The sequence below is a fragment of the Pteronotus mesoamericanus genome, unplaced genomic scaffold, assembly GCF_021234165.1.
Source record: "Pteronotus mesoamericanus isolate MK-2021 breed Mesoamerican mustached bat unplaced genomic scaffold, CSHL_Meso_final scaffold_85, whole genome shotgun sequence".
Classification (NCBI taxonomy): domain Eukaryota; kingdom Metazoa; phylum Chordata; class Mammalia; order Chiroptera; family Mormoopidae; genus Pteronotus; species Pteronotus mesoamericanus.
Window position 1 is genome coordinate 138,605 of NW_026555329.1, and position 12,966 is coordinate 151,570.

At 46.2% G+C, this 12,966-nt stretch overlaps 1 protein-coding gene across 1 annotated transcript in view; it reads right to left on the reverse strand.

Annotated features, from left to right (window-relative positions):
- Positions 1–2,212: 2,212 nt before the first annotated feature.
- PLEKHA8 (pleckstrin homology domain containing A8) overlaps positions 2,213–12,966 on the reverse strand; it is a 44,905-nt gene continuing 34,151 nt past the window's right edge. Inside the window, exons 13-14 of the mRNA XM_054563976.1 lie at positions 8,572–8,633; positions 2,213–3,393 (exon numbers count right to left, since the gene is read on the reverse strand). Coding sequence (XP_054419951.1) covers positions 3,196–3,393; positions 8,572–8,633 — 260 coding nt within the window. The 3' untranslated portion in view covers positions 2,213–3,195. The remainder of the gene's footprint in view (positions 3,394–8,571; positions 8,634–12,966) is intronic.

Sequence of the window (12,966 nt, forward strand, 5' to 3'; positions counted from 1 at the left end):
TAAGTTCCCTTAATAAGATACTCCTTACTTCAGCTCCTTCACGTATTTCAAATTGAATAAAGAAAACTGTACTTTATGTACTGGTTCCCATCACAGTTTTTTAATTAAAAACACTTTTCCGAAAATATAAAGGTGAGAGCATTAACTTTCTGGATATACACGTGCACACAATAATTAAAAAAGAAGACTGCAAACTTTTCCGCGATCTGATGAACACAGCCTTTCAAGCCAATCCCCAGCATGATCCGCTCGCTGTTCTGGGACCGACTTCTCGAACTCCCTGCAGAGCTGATGTGAAAATCACCTCCACCTGACAGTCACAAGTTGGTTTTGCAACCCCCTTCCCCCAAAGGATGTCCGTCCAACCCGACATTTTTCAGCAGGGTTAGCTCTAAGCTTTCAAAGGACAGAACAGTTGCTGTTGCTGACAGGATTGGGTTCCGTTAGACTAACACACTGCGCCACCCCCACCCTGAGTACAAAGCCTGGCTTCCCCTTGGGGAGCGCCCTGGAAGGGGCAGCCAAGGTTACCGACTGCTGCTCCCGACGCCTGGAAGGCACATCACCTTTTCCCTCAGGATCGCTCTAAAGGCTGCTCTTGAAAAGAGACCCTGAGCTCTTTGAGCAGTGAGAGCAGGATGCCTGCTCTGTGCATGAACATCCAGCCTGTCCTCCTGCGCTCACTGTCGGGGCGAGGGAAAGCCCAGGTGTCCAGGAGTCTTGGTGGGTTATGGGGAGAAAGCCTTAACTGTCTTTCTGTCCACTTCTGAGACAGTGACTGCAGCTTAGCACACATTAGGGCTTTGACTAAAACGGAGAAGCAAATACCATATATTCAATTCGGGAGGAGGGACTGCGTGTGCCAAGCTCCAGGTCAGGCTGCCTGACCGGCTAGCACGAGGCTCAATTTCTAGTTATTTTTATTGAAGGAGTCTCAGAGCTTTCCATGTCTTATGCTCCAGGGAGGAAAATACCTATGAAAACACAGTACCCATTTCTACAGTATTGGAAAAAGGGCGAGAAGAAAATGGAACTTATTCAAATTACCCTAATCTGGGTTCCCAACGATCCCAGATAACACCAACCCCTTCTTCCCCAGAAAACTGGGTGAGCTACAATGGCCGTACCTACATAAATGTGAAATGGCCACACTGAGTAGCTTTCTTTGCGTGTATTCACAGCTTCGCAGACAAATCCGAGGTACATCCTGGTTGCCCACTCCCTTTCCACATGAGCTCACGTGAGGTGACAGGGAGCACCGGCAGCTGATGGGAGGGTCATGCTTCGCAACCCTTACAACCTCCTGGGAGCATCCCCCTCTAATGACAGGATGTCTAAAGTGTCTTCATTCAAGGTACAGGCAAAGATGGGCTGTCTTTTCTCTTGCATTTTCAGGAGCAACGTCAAGGCCAAGAGCCCTTCGTGCTACCGGCATTTGCCCAGCAGCCCGACGGGGAGAGCCACCCGACTACTCGTGGGAGGGGAACAATTGCACACATACACCTTGGCAGTTGCCAACAGGAAGTGCTAAAGTACAAAAGAACGAGCGTCGTTTTAGCATCGTTTTTCTCCCCAGCCTTAAAACACTTGATGTTGCTTTTCTAAGTTTTAGCCTTTTCCAGAAGTCCTTATGTGAGCACAGTAGCTGCTTCAACAATTTGAGCTAAAGAAATGCCCATCTGTCTAAAGACAGACAGAAGACAAAATTAACAGCCCTCCCTACGTTAACCTCTCCGTCTAAGCAGGGCCTCTCTCTGCCCGCGGACCAGAATCCTCTGGGGCTGCTCAAGCAGCACTCACCTGCGTTCCTCGAAGGAGCTCACCTTCTGCCCTGGGGAACCCCTCACGGTGGAAATTCCCTTCCGCCCCTTGGTGGGAGTGGCCTCTCACAGGGAAGGCCCCGTGGCCCCTCTCCCACATCCTCTTGGTGGCGTGGCTCCTGAGGCCAGAGCCACAGTCTCAGTGTCACTCTCCCCAGGGGAATGCCGACACGAGACGGTTTTATGACAGACTGACATCCCACCAGTAAACCGTGACCAGGTCCCAGAGCTTTTAAGATTGATCAGCAGCTGCATTTAGCTGACTGGTGACTAAACCACGACCGATCAGAGAGCACACAGGGAACCACACAGGTCCCTGCTGCAGCCCTGGCTGGGCACCGTGCTGGTCGAAGAAGGCAGCCGAGTAAACCCGCTTCCTTCTCACTCTCCCTTTAACTGTTTTACATCCACAGTTGCCTCCTCTTCTTTGAAAAAAAGGACACATCAATAAGTTCATGCAGAAGACTGGATATTCTGTAAACTACAATTTAATCTCATGGTTCTTCAAGTCTCTGTGTACACGAATCCCTTGAAAAGTATTCAAATGCAGATTCCTGAGTCCCACCCATGTGATCTGGTCCTTCAGGTCAGGGTGAGACCTGGGAATTTGCTTTTGGAACAAGCACTCTAGGTGCTTTTGATGCAGACACAGTCTGGATCCCACCTGGGGTCACCTGTCCCTCTGTTTAGAGGCTGTGTCATGGTGAGCACATAAATCTTTTTGTGCTCACTTTTGAAATTGGATAACAATCCCTGAATGTCACAGTTTTGCTGTGCTGTCCACTTGCCATAATGCACAGGAACAAGGGTGGGTGCTAGGTCACACGCGGACTACACAGGCGCACATCGCCCACGGAGCCACAGAGAAGATTCTCTGACGAACGTCTGGGGATGGCAAACTCTATGTTTCAACAGCTTCCACAGAGGGGCTCAGCTCCCTCCAGGTTTTTAGTCTAATTCTGAGTTGATGGAAACACTGGCTATGAGTTACAGTGCTTGATGGAGAATCTGCTCACTTGCAGCTCGGGTTTGGGTGGCCCATTGAAACTCAAGGCTAAAAACAAAACAAAACAGTACCGACAAATTCATTCGTCAAATCTGCTCTTATAACTTGCTGCGCAAGTCTATATGACAGCTGCGATTTGGTTTCCAGGAGGCCCTTTGAACTGAAATAGATAGCACCTTGATTTTTAAACACACAAAACATACATATGCATTAAAAAAATTACATATAAAAGCACTAGGTTTTGCCCCGCCCCCCGGCCCCAGTAAGGGGCAAAGAGGGTTGAAGCTGCTGCTGGAAATTAAGTTGGGCAATGAAACACGGCAGCAAACTCGATTCCCTGAAGGCAGGAGGCGTGCTGTCCCGCAGACATCATACCACCTCGTCACTCTCCAGTCCATGCACCTCATACAGAGTGTCCAGGATGGCCAGCTGCTTTTCCATGGCAGGGAGGTAGAGGCTGAGATCCCTCTGCATCCCGACACTGAAAGCTGCTTTCTGGTGGTCACCTTCCTTTATGCTTAACGCGGCCACAAAATCTTCATAGGATGGAGCGGCTCTCAACGCTAACTGCAAAAGAACGGCCCGTGAGAATGTGTCGAACGTCTCTCTCGCACGCTTTCTTCTTACACACGAGCGCATGCGTGCACACACACACAGCTGAGTAGAGCAAAAGGGGAAAAGTAGGAATGTACCCTTCGAATCCATGGACTCTGAAATTTTTTGGAAGCACCAAATCAAATAATTTTAAGGCTAGAAGAACATATGTGCTCGGACCATCTTGGGGATGAATAACACTATCAAGTCAGGGAATACTGAGAGAACAAGTTTAAGAAAAGCTGCCTTCATTCACAGCGTGATCCAGAGTGTTGCCCTCGAACCGTCAGGATCGGCCTGTGTGCGCGTTTCTACCACAGCCCTTGTCCCCACCTGGCCAGCGTTCCAGAGCACCTCTCTCCTATTCGGGCCTCACCTTCATACCTACGTTTCTTGGCATAGCTCCTATTTCCCCCATGTGGATACTATTTCCTTTGCACTCTTGATTGACTGTTTTCTAAAACAGAAGGGAGCTCACACTTGTTTGGTTGCACACTATGCTTTAATGCATTTTATCCCAGGGAACCTTTATAAAAACCCTGTAGAATTTCTATTCCTATTTTACAGATGAAGGTCACATCACTAATGAGTGACCAGGCCAGGGCCTGAGCTTGGGATCGCCTCTGTGCTTTGTCAACTGCACCGTCACACCACGTCGCTGCCTGGACAGAAGAATCTCCTGGGCTTGTTATGACTCCCTTCCTTTGCACACCAACGGTTCCCCAAGCTTGCTAAAACTGGCCGCCTGGCACCCACTGGGCTGGCTCTGCTGAGATGTCTGGAGGCTTTTTAGAATCTTGAATTATCATTCAACAGTTTCTTTCTTGAGTGTCCTTATACTTTGAATTGAAAGTGTTTGAGAATCACCACCCCCCCATCCTCCACCTTGTTGCACCTGGCAAGTGGCTGGCCGTTACCACGCACTGGTTCCAGCACAGGCGTGTGTGAAGGGGGCCTGGGCTCGACTCCCGAATCTTCCATGTATTAGCTTGAGGAATTTAAGCAAGGCACTTAACCTCCTAGAACCTCCGTTTCCTCATCTATGGCACAGAATAGATATCACTTTCCTTATTTGAAGGGTTAATGGGATACGTACTTGTATGACTTACTTAACCATTGCCAGGCACGTTATTAAATACTCAAATAATGGCAGGGGTACCAGGGAGAGAGCAGAGAATGAAGAAAAGGCCATTATCCAAAGTTACAATGTGAGGAAGTCTCCCCGAACTGAAGCACGTGAGACCCCAGATTCAAAGACCCACCCCCGTGTTCAGCATAATGGATGACGATGACCAAAAGAAGGTCATGACATTTTAGAATGTGGGGAGAAAGAAAAGGTCCTAAAAGCATCCAGAAGAGGATGAGGAACAGTTTCTAAAAAACAGAACAGGAATTAGAATGACATTAAATTTTACAACAGTAACAGGGGAAGATGGAGAACCACAGAGGTATACCTTCAAAATCCTGAGATAAAGTTATTATTGACTTATAATTCTATACCAACCAAAGCATCAGTCTAGGAAAAAAGCGCAGAATAAAGACACTTGCAGGCATGGAAGCGCTCAAAACTTTAGCACCCTTGTGTCTTCCCTTAGGGACCTGCTGGAGAACGATAGCACCGAAATGACGGATTAGATCAAGAAACAGGACCTGGGAAATGAAATTAGTGTGAGAGGAGATTCAACGGAGAGAAACTTTTGAGGAAAAGTCCTTGGGCAACAACAGCACAACAGGCCTGAACAACCAACTCAGGTTGGAGTAACAGTTTAGAAAGTTCTGAAATGGAAGTCTCCAAGGAAAAAAAGACATAATTATATCATAACTGCATATTTGTGAGTTCAGGGTGATGGTGATTTGGGAGAGCTGACGGTGCAGGGGAAAATATAAAACATAGAAGGACAAAAAAAACCCCAAAACACCCCATAGAACTTTGGCTCACTGTCGTAACGTTACCTTGTGATCCATGATGTTGGGGTGGTGGAGGCTGGGGGATAAGACAGTGAGCTCAAAGGGAGCTAAATTATAATCTCTAACAGAAAGTTGACCTTTAATAACTAAAACTGATACGGCCACAACGAACACAAACATTTGTAGCGTTACGGTGGTGTCAGAAGAAAGAGCCACAGTAGTTGACAGAGGCAGCTCCTTTTGGCTAAGTCTGGGAAGTTGGGAGCAGAAGGCTGGGACTGCCATTTTTTGTTATAAGTTTTTTGGACTTTTGATAAAGAAACAAAACAAACCCTATGTACAACTGTTTAAATAAAACAAAAAATTGAAAAAGCTTTCCCAGAGCGGGGCCCAGGGATGTTCTCAAAGGCTCCTAGATGACTGTGAGGCAGCCAAGTCTATTGGGGAACCAGTGATAGAATTCAGCCCAAGAGGTCAAAGGCCAACAAAGGCCAGCCACAAAGGTCAACCAACCAATGGTGAGTGATCACACCAGAGGCAGAGCCAGGGCTGGGCACCAGTTCTGTAGATTACAACTGTTTGAAGATAAAAGCTCACAGTTTGGCTGATGAGTAAGTCAAATTCCTTAAGCGTAAAAGATGTTTCCCTGAGCAACTGAGATCAGTTAAATGAATTTGCCCCATGCTAATTAGTCAGCACATTAGAGAACTCAGTAAGCTTTCCAAAGTAGGAACAACTTAGAGGACAGTAGAGAGGCTCAAAGGGCCAATCTAGCTCCTCTACTGATAAGGCTGTTGCCAAATGCTTGAAATAATCTATTTTCTTAAAAACCAGCAAATGTAAAAATTATTAGCAATAATATCAAGAGCTTTCAAAATGTTCTTGCTCTCTAACTCTGGATACGTTACCTCACCTCTTTGTCTCTCAGGCTTTTTTTTGTCTATAAGTAGGGAAAATAAGAGAACCTGCCTCGAAGTTATGAAATTAATAATTTTACATACATAAAGCCATGTCTAGTACATGGCTCTAGATTCAGATGCTCAAAATTCTAAGTTGTGGTTATAATCATTAGCATTAGACATAGCAATTCCTATTCTAGGAACCTATGAGAAAATAAGAGGTTTTTTAAATCCAAAATGCATATGAACACATGTTGTTTTAACTATAATAACAAACTTAGAAACAGCTTAAATTTTCAAAACACAGGGTTAATAAATAAATTATGGTTCCTCCAATAGTAGGGAAATACTGTACAATCACCAAAAATAATGGTTTTCAAGGACCCTTATGGCATTTAAAAAGGTCACAATAGAATCTATTAAGTGGGGAGTGGGGGGAAGGATATAAAATTGTACTACAAGCTAAATGTCAAAAAAATTTACATGCATGTACGAAGTATACAAAATATAGATAAATACAGACATACAATATAAACATGTAGATAAATACTTGTAATAGATGTATATTTAGATAATATATAAAATTAAATGGAGTATTTAAATATATAAAATGTATAGAAAGCTAAGAAGGTAAAACGTAAGTGTTAAAAATGGTTATTATGGAGTGATTAAAAATGATTAATATGGACAACTTTAATTTTTTTCCCTTTCTATTCTTCCCTAGTTTCTACAATGCATTATGATGTATCTAAATTACTATATATTGGGGAAAATGTCATAAATTAAAAAGTCCTTTTAAAGACTCATGCTTATGATAAATTTTCTGCTACAGTGGCATTCTTGCGGACAATCTCTCTTTGATCATTAAAGATTCAGGATTTAACTTTATTTTCACACTGAAAAATAACACACTTAGGTTTCTTGTACATGGGGCAAATCACTGGTTTTATGCTTTGTCATCTCACCAAGGGGACGTAGGTGTGAGGCACCTGTCAGCCACCCCAGCATTTACTCAGGGGGAGCGATGAATGCAGCAGCATCCGCTCTCCAATTATTCACTGGCAGCTTCTTGAACACTGTTCTCACCGTGGAGGCTGTGACGCAGGGAATGGCACCAGCATCTGGAGACCAGATCTGGGTTTGGACCCGGGCTCTGCCATAGCCTCACTGTGGGATTTGGGGACTGGGATTAACAGTTCTGAATTTATGAAATCATGGGAGTTAATCCTGGGGATTACCAAAAATCATAAACAGGAAGCACCTGGTGCAATGCCTTGTACGGGCAGGCGTCCGAGAGCTACACGGTAGCTATTGCTACGATTACTAAACACACGCTGAAGGTAAGTGCGGGCAGTGTGTAGCTGCCACTGCTCTGGCTCCTATCGATCTCCATGCTTTCACTAATGATTTCATTTTCACTAAAGTTTGGTTTCTTCCACTGTAAATTCTTCCCACTTTCTTTACCTGCCTCCTAATAAACCATGACCTAAACAGTTCTTACTGTAGGCAAATGATGTCTCCTATCCTTTAAGTCAGTAAAAAACGTTCTGTGATGTTGCCTAGTGTCCCCCTGCCTGAGCCTCTTCCTGGCGGTGTCTGACTGAGGCCGACGTCTCCCGGGTGGGAGAGCCACAGACACGCACCAACTCGGACGCCGGGGCCAGCCCCTCCTGCTGTCTCACTCGGCGGCTCAGGCTTTGCCCAGGGGGCTGTGTTACCCAGGCGCGCCTTCACCCTTGGCCAACGTGCTGGCGGGGGAGGGGGCGCGCAACAGGAGCTGAACACACAAACACCTTCACAATGAAAATAATTGTGTAAGAAGAGAATAATTGCGTAAGAAGAGAATGTCCTGGCTTCGGACACACACGATTCGGTTAATATTCAATGAGATTCAACTAAGGAAAAAAGAATCAAAATCTGAGAACAGTCAAAACTGCACACCACGGGCAGCAGGGGGAGCCGCCATGAGCTTGAGGGCCCCACCAGCTTCCTCCCCCGAGTGGCGAGCACCGGGCGGCCCCTGCCCGCCCCCGTGCGCGCACTACGCGGCCCACCTCTACGCTCTCACCGCACCACCTTAGCGTTTGAAAAGCACCCACTTCGGAGGCAAATCTCCACAGATCGCTGGAACTGGATGGGGTAAAGCAGACACTGCAACAGCCTTTTCTCTTCTAGACACTGTTTATCACCAACATTTCCACCCAGCAAAGGCCTACAGACTTAAACAAGCAACGCTTTGTTCTTATTCTGGAAAACAAGGCAGACAGAGACACCATGCACACAAAACAAGCAAAAGCCCCTTGCGGCGACCGTCAGAACACTAGGAGGCAGAAGGCTTACTTACCGCAAAGACGCCTCGGACGACCCAGCCGTGGTGCTGCCGTAGAGTCTTCCCGTAGGCGTTATCTTGAAAAAGAAGAAGAGCTCTGTGAGGGCCAATTTCCTCGGAATTTGATATGCTCGTCATGTCCTGTCCTTTCTAACGAGCGCAGGAGCACGGTCCTGATGGCGTTAGGAACTGGTGACAGGTGTCTAATTATAAGATTATGTACGCCAAAAGCTGTGCGTAGTACAAGCACCAGCACCATTTAATGAATGCTTAGATTTATCATAGGATATAAAAATATTTCAAATTATAACAATGGTAGGGAGCGGTTCCCGGGGCTGAGGCCAGGTTTTGAGGACCTTTGCTGCCACATGAAGGATTCTCAGCTTCCCACCTAAGGCACAGCGGCAGTTCTATAAAAACATAACTTGCTGCTTTTGTCTGATTTCACAAGTAATGCATGCTCATTGTTAAAAATACGGAAAACACAAAACGGGGGGAACTGAAGAAACCTACCTAACCGTGCGTCTCAGAGACGGCCACGGTGGGCACTCTGGGGTGAACTCCCTTAGCCCTCTTTCCTATGCAGAGAGCTGATTTTCTTCGACGAGCAGTCATGGTCAACCTGACTTGGAGTCATGGTACAGAAGTGACAAGGTGGGACCCCCGCTGCTTTACAGTGCCAGCACACGCAGCTGCCCCAGCCCCAGAGCCTTCAGTTCCAACGCCCCCTGGCCGGACAAATGGCCTGTTCACGGGGGCTCTGCCAACCTCAGAGACTTCATCCTTTTCCTACGCTTTGCCCTAAGTCAGTCATTCAAAAAAGCCCAGAAGTGTTTCTCCATGTACCCCTTCTACAGGGCGGCCAGGAAACAAGGGTGCTGGGGGTCTAACCAGTGTGGCAGGCACCCGGTCTAAGGAAGAGGGAGTGTTTGTTGGGCGGCACGATCTGTGTCCTACCTCCTGGCCCTTCCAGGTGGCAGCTATTCCTTCTACTCTGCATCTTGCCAGAGAAGAGCTCACCGGGGAAAATGTGGGGTCTAATGGGAGAAGATGGAGTCAGAGAATCTGGGCTGAGGTCTGACTCAGGCCCAGCAAGACCATGGCTACCATTTAACACCAACAAATAAAACTAAACTCATGAAAAAAAAATTAAAACAAAAAGATTTGCCAGAAGTCCTTAACTGACTTCTAGGGCTGCAGATATCCCTGCCACGGGAGGCTGCATTAGAATAAGATGGAGTCTAAGCCTGACCTATTTTGGTTACCCAGAGATTAGATAATGAAATACATTAATCTTCACGGTAATACCCATTCATTATCCTAATGCGTGTTCTATAATCTGGAAGTATTTTTGGCTTCTGAAAGACATAAATGATACCCTTCTCCCAGTTCTCTGACATGTGTCATTTCCTCAGAGACTGAGTCAAAAGTTCTGAGCAGGAAGCCTTGGCAATCAATCACCTTGCCCAATTCTCCGCCTTTACAAAGGAAGAAACAGGAAACCCAGTGACTCGCCCAAGGTCACAAAGCTGAGAGTAATGAGAACTTGGGCCATCCCTGTCACATTAAACCCTTCTGCCAAAAACTAATAGTTTATCCTTTGTGAAACAGAATAATGAAAATGAAAAATGTGCCTTTTCCAGCCATTTCCTAAAAGAATTGAGACCTTATTCTGTTTATGGAAACAACACAAATGTTCTTTCTTTACTGGTAATTCAGAAACTTGCTCTAAGATATTCAGAGGTTATGAGAACAAGCTTTCCATTACTGTAGGTGGACAACTATTCCATCCAGAAACTGAATATATGAGACAGTGTTTCTCTATCATAAATCCATAATTGGAAAGAATTTGTAAAATTACTTTGGGCTGTAGTGAAGACAAAGAAGAAATGCAAATCTAAGTCTGAAGAGAGCATGTAGGAGGCAGATATCAGAGCGTGAAAAGCAGAACAGACCCCCCACGGAGCTCAGGCTCAGGAAGGACAGCTCCAACCCAGGCTTCCGTGGGAGGGGTCGGGAGCCAGGGAGGGTTTGAAGGTAAGTAAGCGGTGGATGTGAATATGAGAAATCATACAGAGTGAGAAAGAAAGAATGTGCATAATGTGACACCACGCATAGGAGTTTAAAATATGCAACAAAATACTAGATACTGTTTATGGACACATAAATATATAGTAAGAGTATAAAAACATGCATTGCATGATGACAAACAGCAAATTCTGGATGCAGATCTCTGGAAAATGAGAGGAGTCATGGGGTCAAAGGGGTGGTGCATGGGTCCTGTACTGAACTATTTTATATATTTGGTGAAGTGGTAGATATTTGTTAAATGTCTGAAATACTTAAAAAAAAAAAAACTGAGTTGCTAGGAAAATACCCTCTAAATTCTTTATAGTGATTAAGCTTCAGGCAAAATGAATTGTCTAGAGAAAAGTCACCTCAATAAGCAGTGGGCAGAGGTGAGTCAAGCACCCAGAGACACCCTCTGTTGACTTTGGGAGCCGCCAAGACGAGAACTGGCACTGTAACATGATGTGAGGAGTTTCAGAGCGAGCACAGCTTAATTCATGTTCCACAGTTTTTCAGAATAATTAGTCAAGTAATAATTTGACACTCAGTATCTCTGATGATGAGTTCGGGCTTTCTCACAGAGCTCTCCTTGTCCGTGAAAGCCTTTCATATGAAATACATCACCAAGCACCCTGGAGCTCTTGGTGGGGCTAATATTTACCTGACATTTATGGGATCATTCTTAGGGGAGGGAGGTGGCAGCATGCTCTCCCGGGCTGAGGGCACAGTGCAGAGCACGTAACATTTAGCACAATGGTGCATGAAATGCCAGAGCCACTTGTCTTCCTTCCTCTGATGAAGGTGCTCTCCACAAGCTCTTTGATATGGCACCTGTGGATGGAGGGGCTCAGCTATAGGCTGGACCATTAAACATGTCTGTCATGGGGAGCCAACTCTTTTCTGAGAATGACCTCTACAGAATGTCACGGGACACTGAGAGTTCACAGCAGCTCTTGGCATAAGACCACCCCCGAGATTCCCCTCTAAGAATCATTACGGGGAATCCACGTGATATCTCAGATTCACAGGGGGCACCCGTGTGAGGCCCAAGGCTTCTTCCCAGATGCTGGGAACTCATTCTAGGTCACAGAGCTGCAGTGGTATGACGAGGATCCACGCGTTGTCCAGGGAGTTGATAGATGCCAAAGCTTCTGTTATGTCATTTAGGACTTTTACATGTCATCTCCCATTTTCAAGGCCACGAGGAGGAACATTTACCTCAAAAACCTTTCTTAAACTGTGTTTTCAAATTTGGGAGTGCCATCCAAGGTTTATCTTTAATTTATTCCTGCCTTGCTGTTCCTAGGTTAGGAGACATTTTCAGCCACTGGAGAACTGGCTAATTATCACGAAAGGAAGGCCAAACTGACTGATGCCGAGGGTAACTAAGTGAGCTCCCCTGTCCTGGCTCTGGGCGAGGGGACCCCGACTTCGGCGCGGGTTAGAATTGCCTCAGCGAGTTGTTACCACAGAGGCTGCTGGCCTCTGCCAGGCCTTCTGAGTAGGCAGGCGTTGCCTGGGGCCTGGACGCTGCATTTCTAGTAAGTTCCGGGTGCTAAAAGTGCTGCTGCCTTTGGACCACTGTAAGACCCGCTGGTCTAGATCTGAGACCCTCAGGGAGGCACTTGCCCTCTCTGTGCCTCAGTTTCCTTGTGGTGACAGGGAAGTGTTGGGAAAAGTAAATGAAATGCTTACCAGGAACCTACTGTCATACCTACAATGTGTGTTCTCTAAGTGGTAGCAGTTATTGCAATAACTCAAATCCAATTTTAGAATTTAAAAACGTACAAGCTAATTTGCCTATGTCTGGCATATAAACTGACATACACTTTCTTTTACTCACATACCCTAACTCCCTCTTTTCAGGTAAGGTATCAGTTCCACTTACAAAGGCTGGGATTTCGAAATAAGAAAAGAGAACCTGTTAACACAGCTGCAGGGGGCCTTCGGCCTATGGGTTTCGAGGGGCCTACGGGCTCTAAATGGCTCTAAACAGCCCGTGTATAAACGTCCCTCATAGCCTGTATCCGTCTGCACAAGCTGCTGCGGTCTGTGCCAGAGGGTAGGGTTGGTTGGGGAAACCTCACTCCGCCTTAACCAGCGGCAGGAAGCTAGGGATCCCTACAGGGAAGACACGATTTAAATCGTGAAAACCTCTGAAATAATCCTGAGCACCAGATGCAACTCCCAAATTGACAGCCCCCTCTCGTTCCCATTGAAGGCAGTGCTGAAGGGGCAGAGCGGACAGGAGAAGCTGAGGTCGGCGGTGGCTACTCCAGTTCTGAAGGAGCACCTGCCCTTCAAGTCTCCTCTCTTCATGGAGTTGACATTTCCTGGTCC